The 27,834-nt window shown below is 40.7% G+C and overlaps 2 protein-coding genes across 2 annotated transcripts in view; one reads left to right on the top strand and one right to left on the bottom strand.

Moving 5' to 3' along the window:
• Nucleotides 1-3,238, top strand: part of avl9 (AVL9 homolog (S. cerevisiase)) — a 172,546-nt gene extending 169,308 nt beyond the window's left edge. The window contains exon 16 of the mRNA XM_052022816.1: nt 1,545-3,238. Within this exon, the coding sequence (XP_051878776.1) occupies nt 1,545-1,660 (116 nt within the window). The 3' untranslated portion in view covers nt 1,661-3,238. The remainder of the gene's footprint in view (nt 1-1,544) is intronic.
• A 537-nt stretch (nt 3,239-3,775) lies between these two features.
• kbtbd2 (kelch repeat and BTB (POZ) domain containing 2) overlaps nt 3,776-27,834 on the bottom strand; it is a 51,300-nt gene continuing 27,241 nt past the window's right edge. The window contains exons 3-4 of the mRNA XM_052022817.1: nt 11,270-11,435; nt 3,776-6,292 (exon numbers count right to left, since the gene is read on the bottom strand). Coding sequence (XP_051878777.1) covers nt 4,754-6,292; nt 11,270-11,435 — 1,705 coding nt within the window. The 3' untranslated portion in view covers nt 3,776-4,753. The remainder of the gene's footprint in view (nt 6,293-11,269; nt 11,436-27,834) is intronic.

Here is a 27,834-nt window from a genome sequence, read left to right as displayed (position 1 = left end):
CAGATACATAATTCCCTGAAAGTGGCGTCACAGGTAGACAGGGTTGTAAAGAAGGCTTTTGGCATCCTGGCATTCATAAATCAAAGTATTGAGTATACGAGCTGGGATGTTGTGAGGTTGTATAAGACATTGGTGAGGCCAAATTTGGAGTATTGTGTGCAGTTCTGGTCACCTCACTTTAGGAAAGATATTTGTAAGATTGAAAGAGTGCAGAGGAGATGTGCTAGAATGTTGCTGAGTCTTCAGGAGTTGAGTTGCATGGAAAGATTGAACAGGTTAGGAATTTATTCCTTGGACCGCAGAAGAATGAGGGGAGATTTGATAGAGGTTTACAAAAGGGGTATAGACAGAGTTAATGCGAGCAGTCTCTTTCCACCTATATTAGGAGAGATAAGTTACAAGAGGACATGGCTTTAGGGTGAAAAGGGGAAAAGTTCAGGGGAACATTAGGGGGAACTTCTTCACTCAAAGAGTGGTGGGAGTATGGAACGGGCTGCCATCTGATGTAGTAAATGCGGGCTCACTTGAGTTTTAAGAATAAATTGAATAGATACATGGATGGGAGAGGTCTAGAGGGTTATGGACTGGGTGCAGGTAAATGGGACTAGCGGAATACCATTTTGGCACAGACTAGAAGGGCCAAATGGCCTGTTTTCTGTGTTGTGGTCTTCTATGGTTCTATCATGTTTTTAATTAAGACAGAAAACAAGTTGGTTTTAACATGGAACATTACAGCACAGTACATGCCCTTCGGCCCATGACGTTTTAAGAGGTGTTTGTCTCTTAACTGACCAGTTCTGCTGCAAGGTCATCCATCGGAAATATCAGTTTTTCTGTCTCCAGTAACACTGCCTGCTCTGCTAGGCATTTCTTGCAATCGCCATTTAGTTTCAGCAACAGCTTTGAGATTGCATTTCACAGCTTCCACAGGACTCCTTGCTTGTTTTCTCTATCAACCAGATGGCTTTGTAAATATTGATAACACCTGTAGACCCCTAGCCTTACCCCATCAAAGATATTCTCTTTGTTCTAGCCTTTTCCTCTCCACCCCTCTCTGTAACTTGTTTTCTCACTTTCCCAGTTAGGTTGCAGCGTCTTCGATCTGACCATTAAATCTTTTATCTCCATAAGTGCTGTCCGGCCTACTGGGTGTTTCCAGGATTTGTGTTTTTATTTCAAATTTCAAGCAGCAGCAGTTCTTTTAATTTCAATGTCTGGCAATTTTCTTGGTGGCTTACTGTCATACATTTGAACCAAATAAAGAATAGAAGGTGCTGGAGCCACTCAGCGACCAGGCTACATGTGTGAAGAGAGTAACTGTTAATATTTCAGGTCCTAGGCTTTTTCCCAATTCTGATAAAGTGTCTAGAATCTGAAATGTTAAAGTTTCTCTTTCCACAGATGGTGCCTTACCTGCTGAGTGTTTCCAGCATCTGCAGTTTTGTCAACCGCCCCCCCCCCCCCCCCCCACATATATTCTCTTAATAAAGAACGTATTTCTAAAATCAATTACAATTCCCTGATTGCATCTCCTTTTGCTCCAGGTCAATCTGTAGGAGGGGCACTCACAAGTGCCAAGTCTGCCATGACCTCTTGGTTTTCTACCTTCAATCAACAATCTGCTGCACCCTTCTCTGAGAGACAAACAGGGAAACACTGACCACATCAGGTGCAATGATTATTGCATGCACTGGGCATTCCAATATTATTCTGCAGGGAATTGGAACTCGTAAATGACCAGACCTTTTAGTGATAAATCATCAGTATATGTTCCCTATTTCCAGTGCCAGGTAACAGAGATCAGATCTATTTTGCTTATAGCTTCAATCTGAGACCAACTGTGTTTTCACTATTAGATGCTGGCTGATTTATGTAGAATGTGTATTTTGGCCAATTTTCAACTGTTGTACTGAAGCTTTTGGCCAATTGTCACAGAAGTAGTATTTCTTATTTTACATAAAAATGTCAGAGGCTGTGGATAAATGTATTTACTAATAATGTTTGCCTCTGCTTGGATTTCATATTCATTGCTTGGGATTAACTTTTAAAGTGGTAAATTTATATTTTTTCTTTCACATTTTCAACTTTGAATCATAAGAATGTTCCAGTAAATATAACTGCTAAAGTAATTAAAACCTATTTCTGATCTTTTTGATTCTACCAAAGAGATGCTGTGTAGTGACAGTGTAGGATACACGTAGTGACAGTGTAGGATACACGTAGTGACTGGGATGTAAATTTTTAATCTGTTCAATTTTAAGCAACTGAGATATTGCAGTGCTTGTGTAAGGAAACCCCTGCTTCAGACTTGATTAAGTTGCATTAAAATAAAAGGGAAACTGTTCTGGGTCCAATATCTCCACTTCCCATCCAAGACTGAAGTTAACATCACATACTGAACTGCAATTTTCATATCATGAAAACTAAATATTTAATATTTATGCTTGTAATGCATTGATTCTTAATAGCTTTTGAATAATAAAATATGTAATAGCTTGTGACAATTCATTCATTTTAAAATATATTCTTCAAGGCTTGAAATAAACTTGTAAATATGACTTTCCAGTTATACTGTTAAATTAACATTTTCTTTGGTGCAAATCATTAAGCCTGTTATTTGATCTAATGCAGAAAACTAACTGAAAGTAGGCATTAAAAAGTGTCAGTCAGATGTCCTAAGTAAAAGCATTCTGGAGGAAATAGAACATGCAAGTGGACTTTGGTCTTAAGTTAAAGAGTAAAGTTTACATCCACAGCCACATGTTGCATCGTTTTGTTTTTGAAAGGGGTAGAAAATAATGTACAAGTTTGTTTTGCAGTATAGTACAGTTCTTTTCACTTGATTAGAATGTCTTTGGAATCAGCTGAGACCAGTTTCAATCTCTAACTGCAACTTATTTTAGAGGGATGCAAGCTCATCTCAGACAAAATGGATTTAGAAGAAAAAAAAGCATGAACTACATTTGATCTGCCATTGTGAATGCAGAATCAAGTTGTAACAGATCATATCAACAGATCATACTTTGCATATTCTAAGTGGTTTGATTCATTTGACATTTTCAGAACATTTTGTGAAACTGCTTAGATGTAATACTAAATTTTGATGTGTGATTCAATAGAAAATAGCTTTGCACATGTTATTTGCTCTATTTACAATTTACTGTGAATTTTGTTTTCAGTATGTTGTTATCACTTGGTTTTGTTCTATGACAATTGCAAATAAAACCATTGTCAGGGATTTTTGCACCAGTTACTCATTTAGTTTAGTACAGATAACTATGAACACTGTGGATCAACGGATCCTGCTGCCTTAGCCAATTCATGATTTATAGCTTTTAGTTCAAGATGTCTTTGTTTGAAAGAAAAACCATTCTAACCATCAAGAAAAACCCCTGTTGTTCTTCAGTTGGTGTTAAATTAATGAGTACAATAGCATAGTGACTACTTACTGAACTATTGATCTGTTCAAATTTCACCATAACAGATGGGGAATTCAAATTCAAGTAATGGCTGTAAAACTAAATTGTGTAGTGAATTGAATGAGTCTTTAAAATGTACTTCATATTACTTAAAATCTGAACTTGGATATTTTAAGATTTCACTTTTGAGCACAGCAACATTTCAGCTACCTTTAAAATCAAGTTGAAGCTATGAAAATGTTTTATTGCTTTTCCATCTTGAATTCTACTTTAGTTTGTGTTTTAACAGAGATTTGAAGAGTAGGAGAGAGGAAATCATATTTGTTGTAATACAATTTGCACTTTATGTATCACTAAAAATGAAAACAAACATTTACTTTTGTGAAGGTTTTTAATAAATTAAGTTAATTCAAAATACAGTGCCAAAGGAACACAATGTAGCTGAACATGCGAGTAGGGATTTCATGAAGCACCTGTGCTCATGTTAGAATGGAAAACCCAGCAACTGCTAGTGGTTCCAGGGAGTTATGCCAGAGCAGTGCTGGGTCCGTTCTGCTCTCCTGCACGCAGGATACAGTTCATTCTTGAAACATTTTCACTCAAACCAACTGTATTAAAAACCCAACAGCTAGGATACCTATACACAATCACACTACAGTAACAGTTGCCTTATTAAATTAATGAAATACAAAATAAAGACCTGGTTGTTACTCACTAAAATTTGTCTTAACAAATGACAATTCAGCAGCAGGAAATTGTAATATGGATGAGCCTATGTTACTTGCAACGTGGAGACACATTGAGTATTGAAGCTCCACAGACCCGCACTACAGGATACTGGCAGTCATTACACTGCCCCACTAATGTACACCTGGTAAATTACCAGCTGTTTGGTAGTTTTATTATATTACCTGGAATAATTTTTATGGATACTGGTGTATGTGTATCTAACAAATCCAATGTTTCGACTGAACCTGCAGTCAGCCCCCTTGCTCAGCCTATTTTTTTACTGGGAAGATCTACAATATTTCGTATCTTCATAGCCAAATCCAGAGATACGTGTAAGTAAAACAATTTCTTTTGAAAATTAGTCACACTGTAACAATATGATAATCTCTTTAGCAGAACACAGTATCTAGGAGTAGTAGAAGATACAACACAACTCATTTCTCAGTTATTTATACAATACTATGCAAACTTAGTGACAAGCTGTGCTGAACATAGGTACAGCTTATTCTGTTAAAATAAATCCTGTCATGATCTGGAAGCTTGATGACATGCACACTGCTGTGCTATGTGTCCTTAGAATCCATAGCATCTGTGCCCACATCTGGCTAACTATTCAAGGGCAAAGTAACCATCTCGCCATCCAATTCAAACTCATCTGCTCCATCTTGTGAAAATAGAGATGGTGGAGGCTTCCAAAGAGATTCTTCCAGACACGAGGGGTAAAGTTTCCCCATAGTGCACCGAAAATCTTTGCCAAGGTCCCAGAGGACTCGCTCTGAAATGGACTGACGCAGGATCCATTGGTCCAGCTCCATGTTGTACTGATAGATTGCATACTTGGGTTTTTCATTCATGTGAGTGTCTCTCATAAACACACATAAGCAGTTCAAGACCACTACTGCCCTTACACACGGGTCAGAGTAGCGTTTTGCAGGGATATTGGTTGCTATTTTCCACTCATTTTTGATCACATCGTATACTTCAACAGTTACAGAGGAACCATCAACAGTGCTTGAAGGTATTCGGATGCCTGAGTTATTTCCAATATGCAAACCACCAATGTAGAAAATTTTGTCTCCAAAGGCTGCAGCTGAGGCAAAACACCTGCTTGTCTGACGTGCTGCCATTTCAACCCATGTGTCAGTACGTGGGCAGTAGCAAAATGTTAAATTGTGTGCCATGACATAAATATAGTCTTCAACAGCCACTGCTGCATTCCACTGCCAAGCGCAAGGCAAGGGATTTACTAAAGTCCATTCATCTGCTTCACAATCATACCTTTCCACGGTCCGTTTGTTCATTTCCCCAGCAACATTGTCCCCTCCGATTGCATAGATATATCCCTCACAGCAAACCAATGAAGGTCGATTGCGAGCACACAGCATTGGAGTCTTAGGAACCCATGTATTCAGCTGAGCATCAAACAAGTAGAAACAATTCACAGGTCTATATGCAGCCTGAAGTTTACTCGCTTTACTATTATTGGTGATAGATGTTTTCAAAGGTACCTGTCCACCTGCAATGTAAATATCGTTGTCAGGAGTGACAAGTGTCCCCACTCTCTGCAAATCTCCAGGTGGGTTACACAGTTTGTATACCTTCTCTGCCTGAGGGCTGTAGCAAACAGCACAAAAGGAAGAACGAGGACTTTCACCAGTGACTTCAGTGAATATAAGCATTTCTTCTTTAGTCATACCAAGTCGTGGTTTGAAGAATTTTGGCATAGATTTGTACAATCCTTGCACCACAACAGACTTATCGTTAGGTGGTAAGCCTTGGAACCAGGCTCTCTGCGTTACCTCAGAAAGTGCATCAATTCTTATTTGGCCAAGGACTGAAGATAAATATTGGGATCGTGATTCGGTGTCATATTCAAGCCACACCATAGCAGCTTCACGAACTGTCTCTTCTTTCTCGACATTTAAATTGTCACTGCTAAGAATATCAATCAGTAGATCATGTGACAACTGCAAAAATGCATCTTGATGATAAACAGCAGTGAATTTATGCTCCACCATTCGCTTTGCACTTAATTTGAGCTCTTCACAGCTGTACAAGTCTGCAAAGCTGAGTAATCGAACACAGTTCTCAGCATTAACTTTCTTTATTAAATATTCTCGACAACGCTGAGATACATTTTCCACCTGCACAAAGAAATAGAAATGATTTAAATCAGCACAGGTTTTAACTTCAACACTCAAATTTGTACAATGAATTAAAGACAGCTTTTAGGTCAGTAAATAGCAACTGTAAAATATTACTGAGACAATATATTAAATTTGTATGTATAGAATTCAAGACAGATTAGTGTTTATTTAAAAATCATTTAAGTAGAGTGCTGTTCTAATGCATCAATTCACTATACTGGTTCAATATGGTGCATCCAGAAATTTTTGGGTAGGAAGGGGTTGAAATGGATAGGCAGGTGGACAGCATAAAAATCATTTTAGTTTCTAGCACTCTTGACTCTGAGCTAGAAATTAGGATTTAAGTCTCATTCCAAGACTTGTGTCAAGAGTGTGCCATGTTGTCAGTTATAACTTGGAGCAAAACAAAAAAGGTGCAAGTGTAGGAGAGGAAACGGACCTGTGAAGGAGAACCTGTGACAGGGAGAGTGAAGGAATATGAATAAATCAGTAGGTGATTAGCTGGAGAATACTGTAGCTTTTTTCTCCTTAGCAATTTGGCCTGAAATACAATTTAGAGCAAAAGGCAAACCTAATATTGGTAACTTAAAAGAAAAACTTTTATTTGGTTTTTCAATTAATCAGCTGATGTTAGGTAGCAGGCAGTTGACCTATTGTAACTGCAGTATGTGGAATTGTCTGGAAACCAATGAGATCTCCTACAGCCAAGTCTTAAGTGCCTGCAGCTTGAAGAACTTCAGCTCATACTTTGTATTGCAGTATCCACTGGAATTAGATAAAATTACTTGGACACGATGTTCTAGAGGGCAGTCACACCCACTACATTAAGCATCAGTTGCAGAATCAGAATGGTATGACTAAGAGTCAGGCAGATATGCAATCTAGAAGATAGCATTGGTGGTGCCTTTGCCAACAGATGCAAGGTTCTTGCAATCTATGCAGCTAACAGCAAGGATGAGAGCAGGAGCAAACTAACCTATGTTCATCATTTCACTGAATACAGGAGTGATAGGATACAATTAATTCAAGGAGATAAATACTGTAGTCATGATTTCCAAAGGCCATGTTGCTTGCCTGTTGATAGTGCAAGGGTTAAGGACATATTGAGTGCAGAGGAACTTGTGATTAGAAGAGGGAGGATCTAATTATCAGGTGCTGCTGAGTGCGCGCAATAATCTAAATTCTTAACAAGCAGAACCACAAAGGTAATAATGAGTTATTACCCAAGCCACCTGGAAGTTGACACAGAAGAGTTGATTCAAAGTGTGGTTTCACCAACTTCTTGTACAGTTGCAACATGACGTCCCAACTCCTGTACTCAATGCCCTGACTGATGAAGGCAAGCATGCAAATGCCGCCTTCACCATCCTGTCTACCTGCATCACCACTTGTCTACTTGTACCCCAAGGTCTCAATGTTCTACGACACTCTCCAGGGCCCTTCCATTTATTGTGCAAGTCCAGCCCTGGTTTCACTTCCCAAAATGCAACACCACACACTTGTCTGAATTCTATCTGCCAGTCCTTGGCCCATTTTCCCAGTTGATCTAGATCCAGTTGTAATCTTAAATAACCTTCTTTACTGTCCACTATACCACCAATCTTGGTGTAATTTGCAAACTAACCATGCCAACTACATTCTCAACCAAACTGTTAATACAGATGAACAACAGTGGACCCAGCACCAATCCCTGTGATACACCACTGGTCACAGGCCTCCAATATGAAAAACCCTCCACTACCATACTGACTCCTTCCACTAAACCAATTTTGTATCCAGTTGGCAAGCTAACCCTGGATCCCACGGGATCTCACCTTCCACACCAACCTACCATGCAGAGCCTTGCCTAAAGCCTTGCTAAAGTCCCTGTAGGCAATGTCTACTGCCCTGCCCTCGTCAATCCTCTTGGTGACCTCTTCGAAAAACTCAATCTAATTTGTGAGGCATGCACAAAGCCATGCCAACTATCCCTAATCAGTCCTTGCCCTTCCAAATGCAGGTAGATCTCAACTCTCAGAATCTCCTCCAGTAACTCTCCCACCGCTGATGTTGGGCTTACAGGCCCATAGTTCCCTGGTTTATCCTCACCTTTCCTAGTTCTGCCAAAGTGTCTTCAACTTGAAATGTTAACTTGATTCTGCTGCCTGAACTACTGTTTCCAGCATTTCCTGTTTATATTTCAGATTTCCAGCCTATACAGACTTTTTTTTCCATTTTCATTCACTTAATTTTTGCTAGAATTGGCATTCTGGCAAATTAAGTTGGCTGTAAAGAAGATTTTAAACAAAATAGGTGAGGGAAAGTTGAGGAAAATGTAATATAAATAAATAACCAAAAAATATAAAGTAATAGTGTAATAAGCAGCGTGACAGAAAGGGACAGATGCAGATCAGCAAGATTACAACAGCAAAACGGAAAAATGGTTAAAATGTCAAAATTAAAGGTTCTTTACCTGAATGCACAAAGCATTCATAGAATTGCTTGAGCACAGGAGCCATTCCAGCCACCACAATGTTAATTCTTGGTAAAACAATCTTGTAAGTGTCATTTGCTCACCCTTGCACCATAGCTCTCCAAATTCTCCCCTCTGAAGGCACCAATATATTCTGCTTCCACTGTCCGTAGACAGTAAAATCGAGAGCATAACCACTCTCTGCATAAAGCTTTTCCTCATGTACCTCTTTTATCATTTAGCCAGAAGTTTAAATCTGTGGTCCCTGAATTCTGTGCATTCTCCTATCCTTGTTATGACCTTGTACATCCTTGTAATATGAAAAATTAGTTGATAGCACCAAGATAAATGAGGCAACTTAAAAGTGGTCAAAATAGGAAATTGAATATTCCAGGATACTAGACAACCTAGGTTAGGCACAACGAAAAAGGAATTGGGTGGCTCTAATAATAAAAGATGGCATTAGGACCTTGGTTTTGGGAGATCATGTAGTGTTAGTTTGATGGAGATAGTAAATAACAAAGACAGGAAATCATTGGTGTGAGTAGTCTCCCTACCAGCAGTTAAACCACTGGACATAGTATTAAGCAAAAAATGATGAGAGCTTGTAATAAAGAGAAACACAATGATAGTGGGCCAACTTTATCTGCATTTAGAATGGGAGCAAGGTTTACTGTTATTGTACAGATCTTTCATGAGACTGTAACAAGAATACTGGCTTTGGTCTAATTTACGGACATAATTGCCTTAGAGACTGCAGAGAAGATTCACTAGACTGATTCCTGGAATGAAGGAACGTACCATGTAGATTGGTCCTCTACTCTCCTTGATTAAGAATGAGAGGCGATCTAACTGAAATATAAATGATTGTCAGGGGTCTTGCCATGTTAGATACTGTAAGGATGTTTCCTTGTGTGGCAAGTCTATAACAAATGGAATGTACAGAATTCCAAAGATCCACCTATCACTGAGAAACATCCTTAAATTTTCAATCTCTTTGAGCTGGCCATTTCTACTATGGGTTAACAGTCTATAATATTTCCAAAGATCCACTTATCACTGAGAAACAACCCTAAACCTCAGCCACTGTCTGTAAGGAGTTTGTACGTTCTCCCCGTGTCTACGTGGGTTTCCTCCCAGTGCTCCGGTTTCCTCCCATTTTCCAAAGATGTACGGGTTAGGAAATTGTGGGCATGCTATTGTTGGTGCCGGAAGCGTGGCGACACTTGCAGGCTGTCCCCAGAACACTCTATGCAAAAGATACATTTCACTGTGTGTTTCAATATACATATGACTAATAAATATCTTGTATCTTGTATCTAAATTTTGTATCTTATCTTGTATCTAAATTTTCAATCTCTTATCCTGAGACAATTTATAGTATTTTGCTTTAGCGCAAGTAGGAACTGTGTCAGGAAACCGGATGACCACTTTGCAGTGCTTAGTATTTTTCTCTCTTCACAGACACTGAGATGTTAGCTATATAATATAGCTCTCACTTGCACTTCTTAGCTTTTAAATATCCCTTTCTTTCTAACTTTCCCATCATAAGGAAGGATGTTGATGCTTTGGAGAAGATGCAGAAGAGGTTCACCAGTATGTTGCCTGGATGAGAGGGTATTAGATATAAGGAGAGGTTGGACTAACTTGGACTATTTTCTCCAGAGTGTCAGAGGCTGAGGAGCAACCAGATCAAAGTATATAAAATTGTGAGATGCATAGAAAGGGGAGATAAGTCAGAGTCTATTTTCCCAGGATGGAAATGTCAAATATGAGAGGGCATAGCTTTAAGGTGAGAGGAGGAATGTTTAAAGGAGATTTATGAGTTGTAGGCACTTGAAATGTGCTGCCAGGGGAGGTGGTAGAGGCAGATACAACAGCAACATTTGAGATATTTAGACAGGCACACGAACAGGCAGGGCATTGAGTAATATAGACCACATGCAGGCAAATGTGCACATTAAAATGGCATCTCGGTCAGCACAGACATCGTGGGTTGAAGGGCTGTTCCTGTGCTGTATCGGTCTATTTCTAATGTTCTAAAATTGTACCATTTAATTTACATAATCTCTCCAACTTCTTCCTATGAAAATGAGTCACTTCACACTGTGTAAATTTCACCTTTCATGTACCTGTCCACTTTACCATTCTGTGACCTCCATCTGTAAATTTGAAATCATACCCTGCAGACACAAGTTCAGGTTATTAAAGCACATCAAAAATACAGTAGTCCTAACACCAGCATTGTTAAATACTTTTCTTCAAGTCTAAAAGAATAACCGTTACTCTCTGCCTTCCATGCATGGGGCACAAGTGGCAAGGGGCAGTATTGAGGGAAAAAGCCTTCATTTACATTTTTCTCAAATGCAATATACTTTACATTCAGTACAGTATTTTACAGTCAGGAAACCAGAGTTGAATTTTAACCCAGTAGGACATTTACACTCAAAGAAACTTTTTAAACAAGCTTTAAAAAACTTGTAAACAGGGAGAAATTGTCTTCGGTCAACAAATATTCTTACCTGCAGAAAAGATGACGTCTCATAGAGCTGTTCCACAGTGCTGTCATTTATTATCAAGTTACCCGTGTATGCATATCTAATGATTATCTGAAGCGTTGGTGCATGCACATTTTGCAAATTAACATGTGTCTGCTTGCTTTCACTCAGTCCACTCATAAACATGGCCCTGAAGAAAGATCCAAAAAGAATTCACTACCTTTAAGCATTAGGTTAAATGGCAATTGTCGATCTAACAGTGTTTTCAATTCTTATGTTCTATTTTTCCCAACTTACATCCTTCTGTTGTAACTTCTAGTGTCCCCTGCCTTGCTCTTTGTTTCATTTGAAAATAGAAAATGGTGCAAATTAGTTAATAATTCCAGTTTTTCATGATGCCTTCTACATTTCTCCAATCATGGAGTCTACGGTCTTGGTTTAAGATCATCTGTTAAGTTACTAAACTAATGGTCAGTAAATGCGTGTTTGGACTTTGAGTTCAACTTGAAATAGATGGAAGTATATACACCAAGCAAAAGTATTTGCAACCAAACTTATTTGGTTTAATAACATGACTAATGTTTGAACTTCCCTCCAAACTTTCTCCCTCTCACAATAGCATCAAAGCTACAAATGAGCAATAAGACAGTACTCAGTCACTAGAGGACCTTGACCTTAATTTTCCAGTTATCAATGCTGACAATTTATCCCGTGGTCGTCTGAGGTTCCAATACTAAATGCAGAAATAACTGAGATCATGCAAGTCAGCATAGTCCGAAGGAAGAGGCAGTGGCATGCACAGTTCTATTACTGCCCAGGAATTCTAGGATTAACCGACTAAGATTAAAAATGTATTAAAATATTCTCATAAAAAACAAGACAATTAAGGATACTTATTTTATCCTAAACAGAATGGAAATCTACACTAATGAATGCATGTGCCAGTGACTTGGGCATAAATGCAGGGGTCATGATAAAAAAGCTTGCCAAAAGGCTTTTTAAAAAAATTGACGTTTAATAATGAGGAAGAAAGTTGTAGGCTGCAGATGGGCAAAAAATTGACAAATGGATCTCAATGCAGATAAATGTGATGTCATGTAAGGGGGGGGGGGGGGGGGGGGAACTATCTAAGCACATCCACTTCAACACAAACTTTAGATTCCAACTTTCAGAAGGTTTACTGTACTTTTTTTAAAAACTGCAATTTAAAAACCAGTTTATGAAACTGTTCTACTTTCCAAAAGTCCTTAAAATGAATTCTATGGACTATTAGCAGGTCATATTTAATTAGATCTTTTACCCATGGATTAATGCTAAATTACTCATGAATTAACCAAACTGAATAGATCCAGGAAAGGGAGGATTTTCTTGACTGTGCAGGAAATTGAAAGTATGCACTAACAAGATTTCAAGAGAAACTTGACGAAGACTCTGCAAGATTTAATACTGCTCAGATTTTGAATAAAAGAAACAAAACCAGACCTTGAGCCCTAAACAGCAAAGTTACTTTAACAGAGGCATTTTCTTCAGATGGCTCTAATCAGACCAAGTCACAGCAGATCTGTAATACATGCTGTATAGCTCATTCCACAGTTAAATTTTAAACATAAAGAAGAACACACCAACAAAAGACAATGTCAAGGTAGCAAATGTTAGGAAGTAGTACTTTGGAAAAAATATTTACATTCAATTTATTGCAAGAGAATATATCCAAAGTACAATCAGAATCAGGTTTATTATTGCTGACACATTGTGAAATTTGTTTTGCGGCAGCAGTAGTGCAAGACAAAAATTACTGTAACATAAATAAATAGTGCAAAAGAGGGACAACAAGGTAGTGTTCATAGGTTCATGGACCATTCAGAAATCTGAAGGCGGAGGGGAAGAAGCTGTTCCTGAAATGCTGAGTGTGGGTCTTCAGGCTCCTGTACCTCCTCTTCGATGATAGTAATGAGAAAAGGGCATGTCCTGGATGGTGAGGGTCCTAATGATGGATGCCACCTTCTTGAGGCACTGCCTCTTGAAGATGCCCTTGATGGTGGAGAGGGTTATGCCCGTGATGGAGCTGGCTGAGTCAACAACCCTCTATAGCCTCTTTCAATCCTGCACACTGGAGCCTCCATGTCAGGTAGTGATGCAACCAGTCAGGATGCTCTCCACCATAAATCTGTAGAAATTTGCACGAGTCTTTAGTAACACACCAAATCTCTTCAAACTCTTAATGAAGAGCCACTGGCGTGCCTTCTTCGTGATTGCATCAATGCGCTGGGCCCAAGATAGATCCTCTGAGATGTTGATGCCCAGGAACTTGAAGCTGCTCACCCTTTCCACCGCTGACCTCTCAATGAAGACTGGTGTGTGTTCTCCGACTTCCCCTTCCTGAAGTCTACAATCAATTCTTTGGTCTTGCTAACGTTGAGCATAAGGTTGTTGTCGCGACACCACTCAACCAACCGATCTATCTCACTCCTGTACTCCTCCTCATCGCCATCTGAGGTTCTGCCAACAACAGTGGTGTCATCGGCAAATTTATAGATGGCATTTGAGCTGTGCCTGGCCACACAGTCATGAGTGTAGAGAGAATAGAGCAGTGGGCTAAGCACACATCCTTGAGGTGCGCATGTGTTGATGTCAATGAGGAGGTGATGTTTTTGCCAATTCACAATGACTGTGGTCTTTTGATAAGGAAGTTGAAGATCCAGTTGCACAGGGAGGTACAGAGGCCCAGATTTTGAAGCTTGTTGATTAGTACTGAGGGGATGATGGTATTGAACGCCAAGCTATAATCGATAAACAGTAGCCTGACCTATGTATGCATTGTTGTTGTCTAGGTGCTCCAAAGCCAAGTGAAGAGCCAGTGAGATTACATCTGCTATAGACCTGTTGTGGCAGTAGGCAAATTGTAGTGGGTTAGGGTTCGGGTCCTTGCTCAGGTAAGAGTTAATTCAAGCTATGATCAACCTCTCAAAGCACTTCACAGTAGATGTGAATGCTCAGAATGTAACAAAGACTGGTGTAATTGTCCAAGCAAAAAAAAACAGAAGTTTGGGTGCAGGGCAATGGAGATGCTCTCCAACTTTGTAAGTAGAAGTTGAACTATTTTTCAATGTTCTTCCTCATAACTAATATACAAATTGTGCATACATTGCCAATTAACCTTTGAAGATCTACATATCCTAGTCAAGATGTCATAGGTTCTTAATTTCATTATCACCCTGTGCCATAGCTACACTGAAAGATGTGTCATTGTGCTTCAGTGGGATAGAAACATACAGATGAAATAGAAATAGGAGAAGGTCCCTCCTGCATTTCTTGTCATTTAATATCAGGGCTGCTCTTTCACTTCGATGCCACTTTCTTGCACTAAACCTGTATTCCCTTGATTCTCTTCATATCTAATACACGATGTTCACAAACACTCATCACACCAAACAATGCAATGCTTTAGCAACACACACGAAATGCTGGAGGAACTCAGCATGTCAGGCAGCATCTGTTGGAGGGAAAGGAATACAGTCGACGTTTCGGGCCAAAACCCTTCATCAAGACTGGAAAGAAAGAGGGCAGAAGCCAGAATAAAAGAGTTGGTGGGAGAGGGAGGAGCATGAGCTGGCAGTCGCAAGATAGCACACCCTGATGCCCTCCCTATCATCAAAGAGGACTTCAACCAGGCCAGCTTGAAGAAGTCTCTGACAAACTACCACCAACATGTCACCTACAGAACCAGAGGAGCCAACACACTCGATCACTATTACACCACCATTAAGAATGCTTACCGTGCCGTCCCGTGTCTACACTTTGGCAAGTCTGATCACCTGGCTGTACTTCTACTCCCAACATATAGGCAGAGACTGAAGACTGCAGAACCAGTGGTGAGGACTACGAAGGTATGGTCAAGGGAGGCGGAGGAGCGTTTACAGGACTGCTATTGTAGACTGGACCACATTTCAGGGATCTGAATATGCCATGGCCGTCATCGACTTCATCAAGACCTACATGGATGAGTGTGTGCCATCGAGAACATACTGAGTTTCCCAACCAGAAGGCCTGGATGAACCAGATTTGCAGTCTGCTGAGGGCTAGATCTGTGACATTCAAGACCGGTGAATCAGAACCCTTTAAGAAGTCCAGGTATGACCTACAGAAGGCCATCTTGAGAGCGAAAAGGCAATTCCATGTGAAGTTAGAGATGCAGTTGGATGCACAACAGCTGTGGCAGGGTTTGCATAAGGCGAAATCTAACAGCATAAATGGCAGAGATGCCTCACTCCCTGATGAGCTCAACACTTTTATGCACGCTTTGAAAGGGAGAATATCAACACACCTATGCAAATCCCCACAGCATCTGGCGACACTGTGATCTCTGTCTTGGAGGCCGACGTCAGAACATACTTCAAGAGGGTGAACCCTTGCAAGGCATCAGGACCCGACTGTGTACCTGGCAGGGTACCGAAAATCTGTGCCAACCAACTGGCTGAAGTACTCAAGGACATCTTCAACCTCTCATTGATGCAGTCGGAGGTTCCCAACCGCTTCAAAAGGGCATCAATCATACCGGTGCCCACGAAGAGCAGGGTGAGCTGTCTCAACGACTATCACCCAGTAGCACTCACATCTACAGTGATGAAGTACATTGAGAAGTTGGTCATGGCTAGGATTAACTTCTGCCTGAGCAAGGACCTGGACCCAGTGCAATTTGCCTACTGCCACAATAGCTCTAGAGCAGATGCAATCTCAATGGGTTTCCACTTGAAGCACTTATAGACAACAGCAAAATATAGGTCAGGCTGCCGTTTATCGATTACAGCTTGGCATTCAACACCATCATCCCCTCAGTACTAATCAATAAGCTTCTAAACCTGGGCCTCTGTACCTCCCTCCGTAACTGGGTCCTCAATCGACAGAGACATCTCCTTGTCGCTTACAATCAACACAGGTGCACCTCAAGGATGTGTGCTTAGCCCACTGCTCTACTCTCTCTACATTCATGACTGTGTGGCTAGGCACAGCTCAAATACCATCTATAAATTTGCCAATGACACCACTGTTGTTGGCAGAATCTCAGATGGCAATGAGGCAGCGTACAGGGTTGAGATAGATCGGCTGGTTGACTGATGTCGCGACAACACCCTTACGCTCAACGTCAGCAAGACCAAGTAATTGATTGTGGACAAGGAAGTGGGGAAGTCGGGAAAACACACAACAGTCTTCATTGAGGGATTGGCAGTGGAAAGGGTGAGCAACTTTACGTTCCTGGGCATTAACATCTCAGAGGATCTATCTTGGGCCCAACACATTGATGCAATCATGAAGAAGGCATGCCAGCAGCTCTACTTCATTAGGAGCTTGAAGAGATTTGGTATTTCACCAAAGCCTCTTGCAAATTTCTACAGATGTACGGTGGAGAGCATTCTGACTGGTTGTATCACCGCTTGGTATTGAGGCTCCAATGTGCAGAATTGAAAAGAGGCCGCAGAGGGTTGTTGACTCAGCCAGCTCCATCATGGGCACAATCCCCTCCACCATCAAGGACACTTTCAAGAGGCGGTGCCTCAAGAATGCAGCATCCATGATTAAGGACCTTCACCACCCAAGACGTGCCCTCTTCACGTTACTACCATCAGGGAGGACGTACAGGAGCCTGAAGACAGCTTCTCCCCCTCCGCCATCAGATTTCTGAACGGTCTATGAGCCTATGAACACTACCTTGTTATTCCTCTTTTGCACTATTTACTTATGTTACAGTAATTTTTGTCTTGCACTGTACAGCTGCCGCAAAACAACAAATTTCACGACATTGCTCAGTGATAATAAACCTGATTCTGATAGGTGAGAGGGTCTCTTCAATGCAATGCTTTAAATGTTGCAGTTTGCTTTTTGCTCCAAATTCCAGCATCTACAGTCTCATATCGCCATAGCATTTACATGGGTCCCAACAAGGTTCACTCGTGCTACTCGGGAGGGTTTAATCTCCAGTGTCAGGGTGGTGGGAACCAGAGCACCAGGTCAGCAAGTGGTCAGGCTGAGAAGGTAGGTGTTATGGCAAGTCTGAAAGGAGGGACATGTTAATGAACATGGTGGGGCTGATGGGCCAAAGTGTTTTTCAATGCAAGGAGCATATGGGTAAGGCAGATAAACTTAGAGCCTGGATCAGTACATGCGACTACAGTACGTGGAACAAAATTGTGCACAATTCTGATTGCCCCATTATAGGAAGGATTGTGGAGGCTTTGAAAAGGGTGCCAAAGAGCTTTACCAGCATGCTGCCTGGATTACAGGGAATGAGCCATGAGAGGTTGGACAAACTTGGGTTGTTTTCTCTGGACCATCAGAGGCTAAGGGGAGAGCTGATAGAAGTTCATAAAATCAGCAAAGATAGGCAGCAACACCCCCAGCACGATTATTCTCAACACTGGTGCTCCACAAGGCTGTGTTCACTACCTCCTACTATACTCCCTATACACTCTAGACTGCGTGGCCAGATTCTGCTCTAATTCCATCTACAAGTTTGCAGATGATACCACCATAGTGGGCTGGATCTTAAATAATGATGAGTCAGTGTACAGGAAGGAGACAGAGAGCTTAAGTGACATGGTGTCATGACAACAACCTTTCCCTCAATGTCACCAAAACAAAAGAGCTGGTCATTGACTTCAGAAAGGGGGGCAGTGCACATGCTCCTGTCTATATCAATGATGCTGAGGTTGAGGGTTGAGAGCTCAAGGTCCTAGGAGTGAACATCACCAAAAGCCTGTCCTGGTCCAACCATGTAGACGCCACAGGCAAGAAGGCTCACCAGCATCTCTACTTCCTCAGGAGGCTAAAGAAATTTGGCATGTCCCCTTTCACACTCACCAACTTTTATCGATGCACCATAGAAAGCATCCTATCTGGATGCATCACGGCTTGTTATGACAACTGCACTACCCAGGACCGCAAGAAACCGCAGAGAGGTGTGCACACAGCTCAGCACATCATGGAAAACAGCCTCCCCTCCATAGATTCTGTCTATATTTCTCGCTGCCTCTGTAAAGCAGCCAGCGTAATCAAAGACCCCACCCACCCACCCTGAACATTTCCTCTTCTCCCCTCTCCCATGACGCAGAAGGTACAAGAGCCTGAAAGCATGTACCACAAGGCTCAAGGACAGTTTCTGTCCTGCTGTTATAAGAATATTGAACAGTTCCCAAGAACGATAAGGTGGAATCTTGACCTCACAATCTACCTCATTATGACCTTGTACTTTATTGTCTACCTGCACTGCACTTTCTCTGTAGCTGTGACACTTTATTCTGCACTCTGTATTGTTTTAGCTTGTACTACCTCAATGCACTATGTAATGAATTGATCTGTATGAACGGTATGCAAGACAAGTTTTTCACTGTACCTTGGTACAAGTGACAATAATAAACCAATTCCAAAATTATGAGAGGCATAGATAGGGTAGACAGTCAGAATCTTTTCCCCAGGGTAGAAATCTCAAATACTAAGAGGACATGCATTTAAGGTGAGAGGGGGATAGTTTAAAGGAGATGTGCAGAGCAAGCTTTTTTTCCAATATACACTAAGTGCAAATACCTGGAAGGGGTAGTGGTGGCAACAGATACATCAATAACATTTAAGAGGCATTTTGACAGGCATATAAACAGGTAGTTTAAATTAATCCCATCTGCCTGCATATGGTGTAGATTCCTCTATATGCTGCCTGTTTATATGCCTGTCAAAATGCCTCTTAAATGTGGTCAGCACAGACATCATTGGCTGAAGGGCCTCATCATGTGCTATACTATTCTATGTAATATCATTTTACCATCTGCTGATGAATGCTTTGCCAGTCATGATCCTTTCATTAAAATAAATGCAATTTGATTTTCCAAGCTTCCCATAAGTCTTTATATGCCCATGTCTACTCTGTCTACTGGACTAAAGTTTTTTTCCTATATTTGACAGTACCTCCCTCCCCAAATGTTCAGATTTTTTTTTAATAGGGTTTTAATTATAAGGGTTAGTTTTTAATAAGGTTGTTATTATTAGGGTTAGATTTTTATAAGGTTCCTTTTTAAGTGTTTTATAAATTTTAATCGGGAAGAGTGGGGGCTGGACTGCGCAGGCACGGCGCGGGCAGTTTAAAGAGCGGGGAAAGAAAAAAACTTCGGAGGCTTCATGGGTTTCGCTTCGGAAGACTTCGGAGCAGGTAAGTTTTTCTTTTTTTCTTTTTTTAATAGGGTTTTAATTATAAGGGTTAGTTTTTAGTAGGGTTGTTATTATTAGGGTTAGATTTTTATAAGGTTCTTTTTTAAGTGTTTTATAAGTTTTAATCGGGAAGAGTGGGGGCTGGACTGCACAGGCGCGGCGCAGGCAGTTTAAAAAGCAAACCACCATATCCAGCGGGCAGCATCGGAGCGGGCAGCTGAGAGAGAGGGAGCAGAATGGTCGGGCTTTGGCATAAGGGGCTTCGGCGTAAAGGGGCAAGGCAGGTGAGTAGCTGGTAGGTAGGTAAAAGTAAGGTTTATCTGTTATCTGTTATAAATTTTTAAGTAGGAAAAACTAGGGGAACAAAAAAGGAATTAGTTCAGATGGAGGACAGCATGTTCTGCTGCAGCTGCTTGATGTGGGAACTCGTGGACCTTGCTGCGGTCCAAGATGGCCACATCTGCAGTAAGTGCTTGAGGTTGGAGGAACTTGGGCTCAAAATCGATGAGCTGGAGTTACAGCTTCAAACACTGCGCAGCATCAAGGAGGGGGAGAGTTTTGTAGATACTGTACCTAAGGAGATGGTCACCCCCCTCACAGCAGATAATTCTGGAGTCCAGGAAGTAGATAGAATGGTGACTGTCAGGGGAGGGAAAAGGAAAAAGAAAACAAACAGGCAGATAGAGCAGAGGACCCCGGATGCTGTTCCCCTCAGTAACAGGTTCTCCGCTTTGGAGGCTGTCGGGGGAGATGACCTGCTGGAGCCTAGCAGCGGTAGCCAGGTCTCTGGCACTGGGACCGGTCCTGCTGCTCAGAAGGGAAGGGAGGGGAAGAGGAAGGCAGTAGTGATAGGGGTCTCGATAGTCAGGGAAACAGATAGGAGGTTCTGTGGCAGTGAGCATGAATCCCGGATGGTATGTTGCCTCCCAGGTGCCAGGGTCCGGGATGTCACTGATCGGGTCCACAGGATTCTAGAGCGGGAGGGAGAACAGCCAGAAGTTGTGGTTCATGTTGGTACCAGCAACACAGGTGGGAAGAGGGATGAGGTCCTGAAAAGTGAGTTTAGGGAGCTAGGCAGAAGGCTGAAGAACAGGACCTCAAAGGTAGCAACCCCGGGATTGCTGCCAATGCCATGCGATAGTGAAGGTAGGAAAAGGAGGAGATGGCAAATAAATGCATGGCTGAGAAGTTGGTGCAGGAGGGAGGGTTTTTTGACTTTGGATCATTGAAATTTCTTCTGGGGAAGGTGGGACCTGTAAAGAGAGGACGGGTTACACCTGAACCTGAGGGAGGCCAATATCCTTGCAACCAGGTTTGCTAGGGTGGTTCGGGAGGGTTTAAACTAGATTGCGAGGGGGAAGGGAACCGGAGGAGTAGGTCGGAGGAAGAAGGGGATGGGGAAAAGTCAGATCTAACAGGTAGAGAGGCTTTGAGGAAGGAGAAGCAGAATACAGGCTATAAGAGTAGTAAGGTGGATGGGCTAAAGTGCATTTACTTAAATGTGAGAAACATCAGAAATAAGGGAGATGAACTGAGAGCTTGGATAAGTACATGGGACTATGATATTGTGGCTTTTACAGAGACATGGCTGACATCAGGGCAGGAATGGATATTGAATATTCCTGGTTTTCAGTGTTTTAAAAGGGATAGGGAAGGGGGGGAGAAGAGGAGGAGGGGTGGTGATAATGCTCAGGGACACTGTTACAGCTGCAGAAAGGGTAGATAATGTAGAAGGATGCTCTCCAGAGTCAATATGGGTGGAAGTTAGGAAGAAGAAAGGGGCAGTTACCCTCCTGGGAGTATTCTATAGGCCCCCCTGGTAGCAGTAGGGATACTGAGGAGCAGATTGGGAGACAGTTTTTAGAAAGATGCGAAAATAACAGAGTTATTATCATGGGAGACTTCAACTTTCCAAATATTGATTGGCACCTACTTAGTGCCAAGGGTTTAGTCAGGACAGATTCCTGACACAGTGTGTTGACAGGCCGACTAGAGGGAATGCCATATTAGATCTAGTTTTAGGTAATGAACCGGGTCAGGTGACAGATCTATCGGTGGGTCAGCATTTGGGGGACAGTGACCATTGCTCCGTAAACTTTAGAATTATCATGGACAGCGATAGGAGCAAAGAGGACAGGAAGATATTTAATTGGGGAAAGGCGAATTATGGGGCTATAAGGCGAGAACATGGGAGTGTAAATTGGGACGACATTTTTGAAGGGAAATGTACTATGGAGATGTGGTCAATGTTCAGGGATCTTTTGCAGGATGTTAGGGATACATTTGTTCCGGTGAGGCAGAGAAGGAATGGTAGAGTGAAGGAACTGTGGGTGATAAGAGAGGTGGAACGACTAGTTAGGAAGAAGAGGGCAGCATATATAAGGTGTAAGCAGCAAGGACCGGACAGGGCTCGTGAGGAATATAGAGTAGCAAGGAAGGAACTTAAGAAAGGGCTGAGGAGAGCGAGAAGGGGATATGAAAAGGCTTTGGCGAGTAGGGTTAAGGAGAATCCCAAGGCATTTTTCTCGTACGTAAAGAGCAGAAGGATGGCTAGGGTAAAGGTAGGTCCGATTAAAGATTAAAGATTAAAGGTAGGAGAACGTGCCTGGAAGCTGTGGAAGTGGGTGAGGTTCTCAATGAATACTTCTCTTCGGTATTCACCAAGGAGAGGGGTCTTGATGATGCTAAGAACAGTGTAGGTGAGGGTAATGTTCTAGAGTATGTAGATATTAAGAGAGAGGATGTGTTGGAGTTGTTAGAAAATATTAGGACAGATAAGTCCCCGGGGCCTGATGGAATATTCCCCAGGCTGCTTCGTGAGGCAAGGGAGGAGATTGCTGAACCGTTGGTTAGGATCTTTGAAACGTCAGATTAACAAAATTCGTAAACCAGATGGTACCTACACGATAGATCAAGTCCAAATTAACAAATCCTTTCAAGAATTTTATTCTTCTTTATACCAATCAGAATCCCCTGAGGATCCTACTTTAATACATGAATTTTTAAGAGATTTGAAGATTCCCCAATTATCTTTAAATGAACACTCTATATTAGATGCTCCCATTTCGGAGGAAGAAATAAAGAAAGTAATATTTTCAATGAATTTGGGTAAAGCACCCGGCCCTGACGGATACACAGCTGAATTTTTTAAGTCCTTTTCTGATATTCTTATTCCCTGGTTAGCCAAAATTTTTAAAGATGCCCTATCAGTGGGTAAACTACTACAATCTTTCTATGAAGCAACTATTTCTTTAATTCTTAAAAAGGATAAAGATCCCACTGATTGTGCATCTTATAGACCTATTTCTTTATTAAATGTAGATTCCAAAATATTTTCCAAAATACTGGCCTTTAGATTGGAAAAGGTTCTTCCACAAATTATCTCTGAAGACCAGACAGGATTTATTCAGAATCATTATCTACATTTTAACATTAGGAGATTAATGAATACTATATATACCCCTTCATCCCAAATTCCAGAATGTGTTATTTCACTAGATGCTGAAAAGGCGCTTGACAGAGTCAAATGGGAATATCTATTCAGTACACTTCAAAAATTCAATTTTAGTCCTAAATTTATATCTGCGATTAAAATGATTTATTATGCACCTATGGCTTCAATACTTACTAATAATCAAAGATCTCCTTTGTTTACGCTTTTTCGAGGTACTAGACAAGGTTGCCCGTTAAGCCCTTTATTATTTGATATTGTTTTAGGACCTTTGGCTATTGCACTTCGGGATTCTTCAAATATATGTGGTATTACTCGTGGACAGAAGATTCATAAGCTATCTCTTTATGCAGATGACCTGTTACTTTATATTTCTAATCCGGAGGAATCTATCCCCGCAGTACTATCACTATTACATCAGTTTAGTGTTTTTCTGGCTCTAGATTAAAAGAGTGAACTTTTTCCACTAAATATGCAAATCCCAATTTATAGCCAATTACCTTTTAGATTGGTAACTATTTTATGTATTTAGGTGTTAAAATTACTAAGAGACATAAAGACTTATTTAAAGCTAATCTACTGCCTTTAATTGACCATGTTAAACAATTATTTACTAAATGGTCCCCACTGTCTCTATCATTGGTAGGCCGAATTAATGTGGTTAAGATGAATATTTTACCAGAATTTTTATATTTATTTCAAGCGATTCCAACTTTTGTTCTGAAATCTTTTTTTGACACTATCGATTCTAAAATTCTTTCATATATTTGGCAGAATAAAAACCCAAGGCTAAGTAAGAAATATTTACAAAAACTAAAAAAAAAGGATGTTGGTTTGGCCTTGCCTAACTTTAGATTATATTATTGGGCAATCAATATTAGATATTTAATTTTTTGGATACAAGATTCAGATGTAATTCAATGCCCTAAATGGGTACACCTTGAGTCTCAATCAGTACTTGAATTTTCATTAGTTTCTATTTTAGGAGCTCCACTCCCTTTTGCACTTACCAAATTAAGTAAACATATGATTAACCCAATTGTTAAACATACAATACGAATATGGTTTCAATTTCGTAAATTCTTTGGATTGAATAAATTTAATCTATCAAGTCCCATTCAATCTAATTTTTTTCTTTCATCCATCCAGAGTTGACTCAGCTTTTTCCATATGGAAAAGGAAGGGAATAGTATGTTTTCGTGATTTATTCATTGATAACTGTTTTTCATCTTTTGAACAATTGTCTAACAAATACAATTTGCCCAGATCACACTTTTTTCAATATTTGCAAATTAGAAATTTTTTAAAAGCTACTATACTCTCTGTTCCCACACCTTACAAAACTGAAATTACAGAAAAAATTTTTGGTTTTAATCCTTGTCAGAAGGGCTTGATAGCAATAATTTATGATTTAATTATGAAAATTCGTTCAGAACCACTGGACAAAATTAAGAATGAATGGGAAAGTGAACTCCAGACATCTATACCTACAGAAACTTGGAAGAAAATTCTTCATTTAGTTAATACATCTTTAATGTGCGCCAGACATTCTTTGATACAGTTCAAGGTAGTTCACAGGACCCATATGTCAAAAGATAAGCTAGCTCGTTTTTATCAACATATAAAATCCTATATGTGACAGATGTAAATCGAATGTGGCTTCTTTGACACATATGTTTTGGTCCTGTCATCTTTTGGAAAAATATTGGAAAGATATTTTTAACATTATTTCAAATGTATTAAAGATTGATTTACAACCTCATCCTATCACTGCAATTTTTGGTTTACCAAGGATAGAATCTGGCCATCTATCTGCTTCTGCTAACCATATGATTGCCTTTGTTACATTAATGGCCAAATGATCCATTTTGCTTAAATGGAAGGATCCAATACCCCCTACTATTTTTCAATGGTTCTCTCAAACTATATCATGTTTAAACTTGGAAAATATTAGGAGTGATACTGTTGATCCTTCGCTTAAATTTGAGGAAGTTTGGAGTCCATTTATTCAATATTTTCACATGATATAGATCCCCTTATAATAACCTTTCAATTTAGAGGAACGGAGTTGACGACATAATATTGCTCTGTTTCTATCGAGAAATTTTAGTCCAGTTTTTTTTTTGTTTTTTTAAAAAAAAATTTCTTTTCCTTAGTTTGGTTTGATATATTGTTTATAATTTTTCTTATTGTTTTGGCTTTTTTTCTTTTATATTTTATAATAAATCTTCTTTTATATTATATTCATTCACTAACAGATTGCTGGATCTACAGAATTTTTTATACTTTATTGTTCTTTATGATTATCCATGTCATGATTGTTCTCCTGATCTCTTTGTATTACATGTATAAACATTGATATATTAATCTGTATTAATTTGAAAACTAATAAAAAGATTGAAAAAGAAAGAAAGGATCTTTGAGTCCTTGTTGTCAACGGGGATGGTACCGGAGGATTGGAGGGTGGCGAATGTTGTCCCCTTATTCAAAAGAAGTAGTAGGGATAGTCCAGGGAATTACAGACCGGTGAGCCTTACGTCTGTGGTGGGTAAGCTGTTGGAAAGGATTCCAAGAGATAGGATCTATGAGCATTTGGAGAAACATGGACTGATTAGGGACAGACAGCATGGCTTTGTGAAGGGAAGATCTTGCCTCACAAGCCTGATAGGATTCTTTGAGGAGGTGACCAGGAAGATTGATGAGGGTAGTGCAGTGGATGTGGTCTACATGGATCTTAGTAAGGTGTTTGACAAGGTTCCGCATGGTAGGCTTCTTCAGAAGGTCAGAGGCCAAGGGATCCAGGGAAGCTTGGCCGTGTGGATTCAAAATTGGCTTGCCTGTAGAAAGCAGAGGGTTGTGGTGGAGGGAGTGCATTTGGATTGGAGGGCTGTGACAAGTGGTGTCCCACAGGGATCGGCTCTGGGACCTCTACTTTTTGTGATATTTATTAACGACTTAGATGAGGGGGCGGAAGGCTGGGTTAGCAAGTTTGCAGATGACACAAAGATTGGTGGTGGTGTGGATTGTGTGGAGGGCTGTTGAAGCTTTCAGAGGGATATTGATAGGATGCAGAGCTGGGCTGACAAGTGGCAGATGGAGTTCAATCCAGAGAAGTGTGAGGTAGTACACTTTGGAAGGACAAACTCCAAGGCAGAGTACGAGGTAAATGGCAGGATTCTGGGCAGTGTGGAGGAGCAGAGGAATCTGGGGCTTCATATCCACAGATCACTGAAAGTTGCCTCGCAGGTGGATAGGGTAGTTAAGAAAGCTTATGGGATGTTAGCTTTCATAAGTCGGGGGATCGAGTTTAAGAGCCGCGAAGTGATGATGCAGCTTTACAAAACTCTGGTTAGGCCACACTTAGAGTACTGTGTCCAGTTCTGGTCGCCTCATTATAGGAAGGATGTGGAGGCATTGGAAAGGGTGCAGAGGAGATTTACCAGGATGCTGCCTGGATTAGAGAGTATGGATTATGAGGAGAGACTAAAGGAGCTGGGGCTGTTCTCATTGGAGAGAAGGAGGATGACGGGAGACATGATAGAGGTATACAAGATATTGAGAGGAATAGATAGAGTGGACAGCCAGCACCCCTTTCCCAGGGCGCCAATGCTCAAAACAAGAGGACATGGCTATAAGGTAATGGGTGGGAAGTTCAAGGGAGATGTCAGAGGGAGGTTTTTCACCCAGAGGGCGGTTGGTGCATGGAATGCGCTGCCTGGGGTGGTGGTGGAAGCTGATACATTGGACAAGTTCAAGAGATTGTTAGATAAGCATATGGAGGAATTTAAGTTAGAGGGATATGTGGGAGGAAGGGGTTAGATAGTCTTAGGTGTGGTTTGAAGGGTGGCACAACATGGTGGGCCAAAGGGCCTGCATTGTGCTGTATTGTTCTATGGTTCTATACTCTGAGTAACACTCCCCTGCCAAATTAGCTTAAAACCTCCTTAAAAGCACGAGAAAACCTCTCTGCAGAGATGTTGGATAGGTTCTGGTTCAGATGCAACCTATTGTAATTGGACAGATCTCACCTTCCCCAGAAATGGTCCCAATGAACTAAAAATCTAAGGCCCTCCTTCCTATACCATCCTTTAATAACACATTCATCTAACCTATCCTCCTATTTCTATACACACAAGTTTATGACACAGGAAGTAAACTTCGAGGCTCTACTCTTTAATCTATGATTTGGCTTTCTAACTTCATGTTACAGGGCTTCATTTCTCTTTTTATCTACATCATCCAGATGACGACAAGGAGGCGTACAAGATTGAGATAGATCAGTTGATTGAGTGGTGTTGCAACAACAACCTTGCACTCAACGTCATTGGGGAGGTGGTACAGGAGCATGAAGACCCACACTTAACAATTCAGAAACAGCTTCTTCCCTTCTGCCATCAGATTTCTGAACAGTCCATGAACACTATCTCATTATTCCTTTAATTTGCACTTTTTTTGTAAATTATAGTAATTTTTTATGTTTTTGCACTGTACAGCTGCCACAAAACAATAAATTTCATTTATTATAAGTCAGTGATAATAAATCTGATTCTGATTCATTAGTACCAAAGTGGACCACAGCCTCTGGCTGTTTACCTCTCCTTCAGAATGTCTTGCAGCTGCTCTGAGAAATACTGACCCTGGCACCAAGGAGGTAATACATGATTCAAGAATCTTGTTTGTGGCCACAGAAATTTCTGCCTGCTCCTCTTACAATCGAATCCCTTACCATTATAATTCACCTCGTCTTTCACCTAATCCCTTCCTATGCAGCAGTGCCAGCCCTCCCCAAAAGAATCTAACTCTTCCCCTCCCCCCCAAAAAAAGCTGAGTACATCTTTGTTCATCAAATTTATATGTACATCAATTCTAGTTTCTGTCAGTGTTTAAAAAACTTGCATGCTTGAACCATTAGCAATGCACAAAGTGATTAGGTACAAATTTCAAC

The sequence above is a fragment of the Pristis pectinata genome, chromosome 9 (assembly GCF_009764475.1).
Source record: "Pristis pectinata isolate sPriPec2 chromosome 9, sPriPec2.1.pri, whole genome shotgun sequence".
Classification (NCBI taxonomy): domain Eukaryota; kingdom Metazoa; phylum Chordata; class Chondrichthyes; order Rhinopristiformes; family Pristidae; genus Pristis; species Pristis pectinata.
The sequence above is the reverse complement of the archived record's forward strand: the minus strand, read 5'-3'. Positions and strand labels throughout refer to the sequence as shown.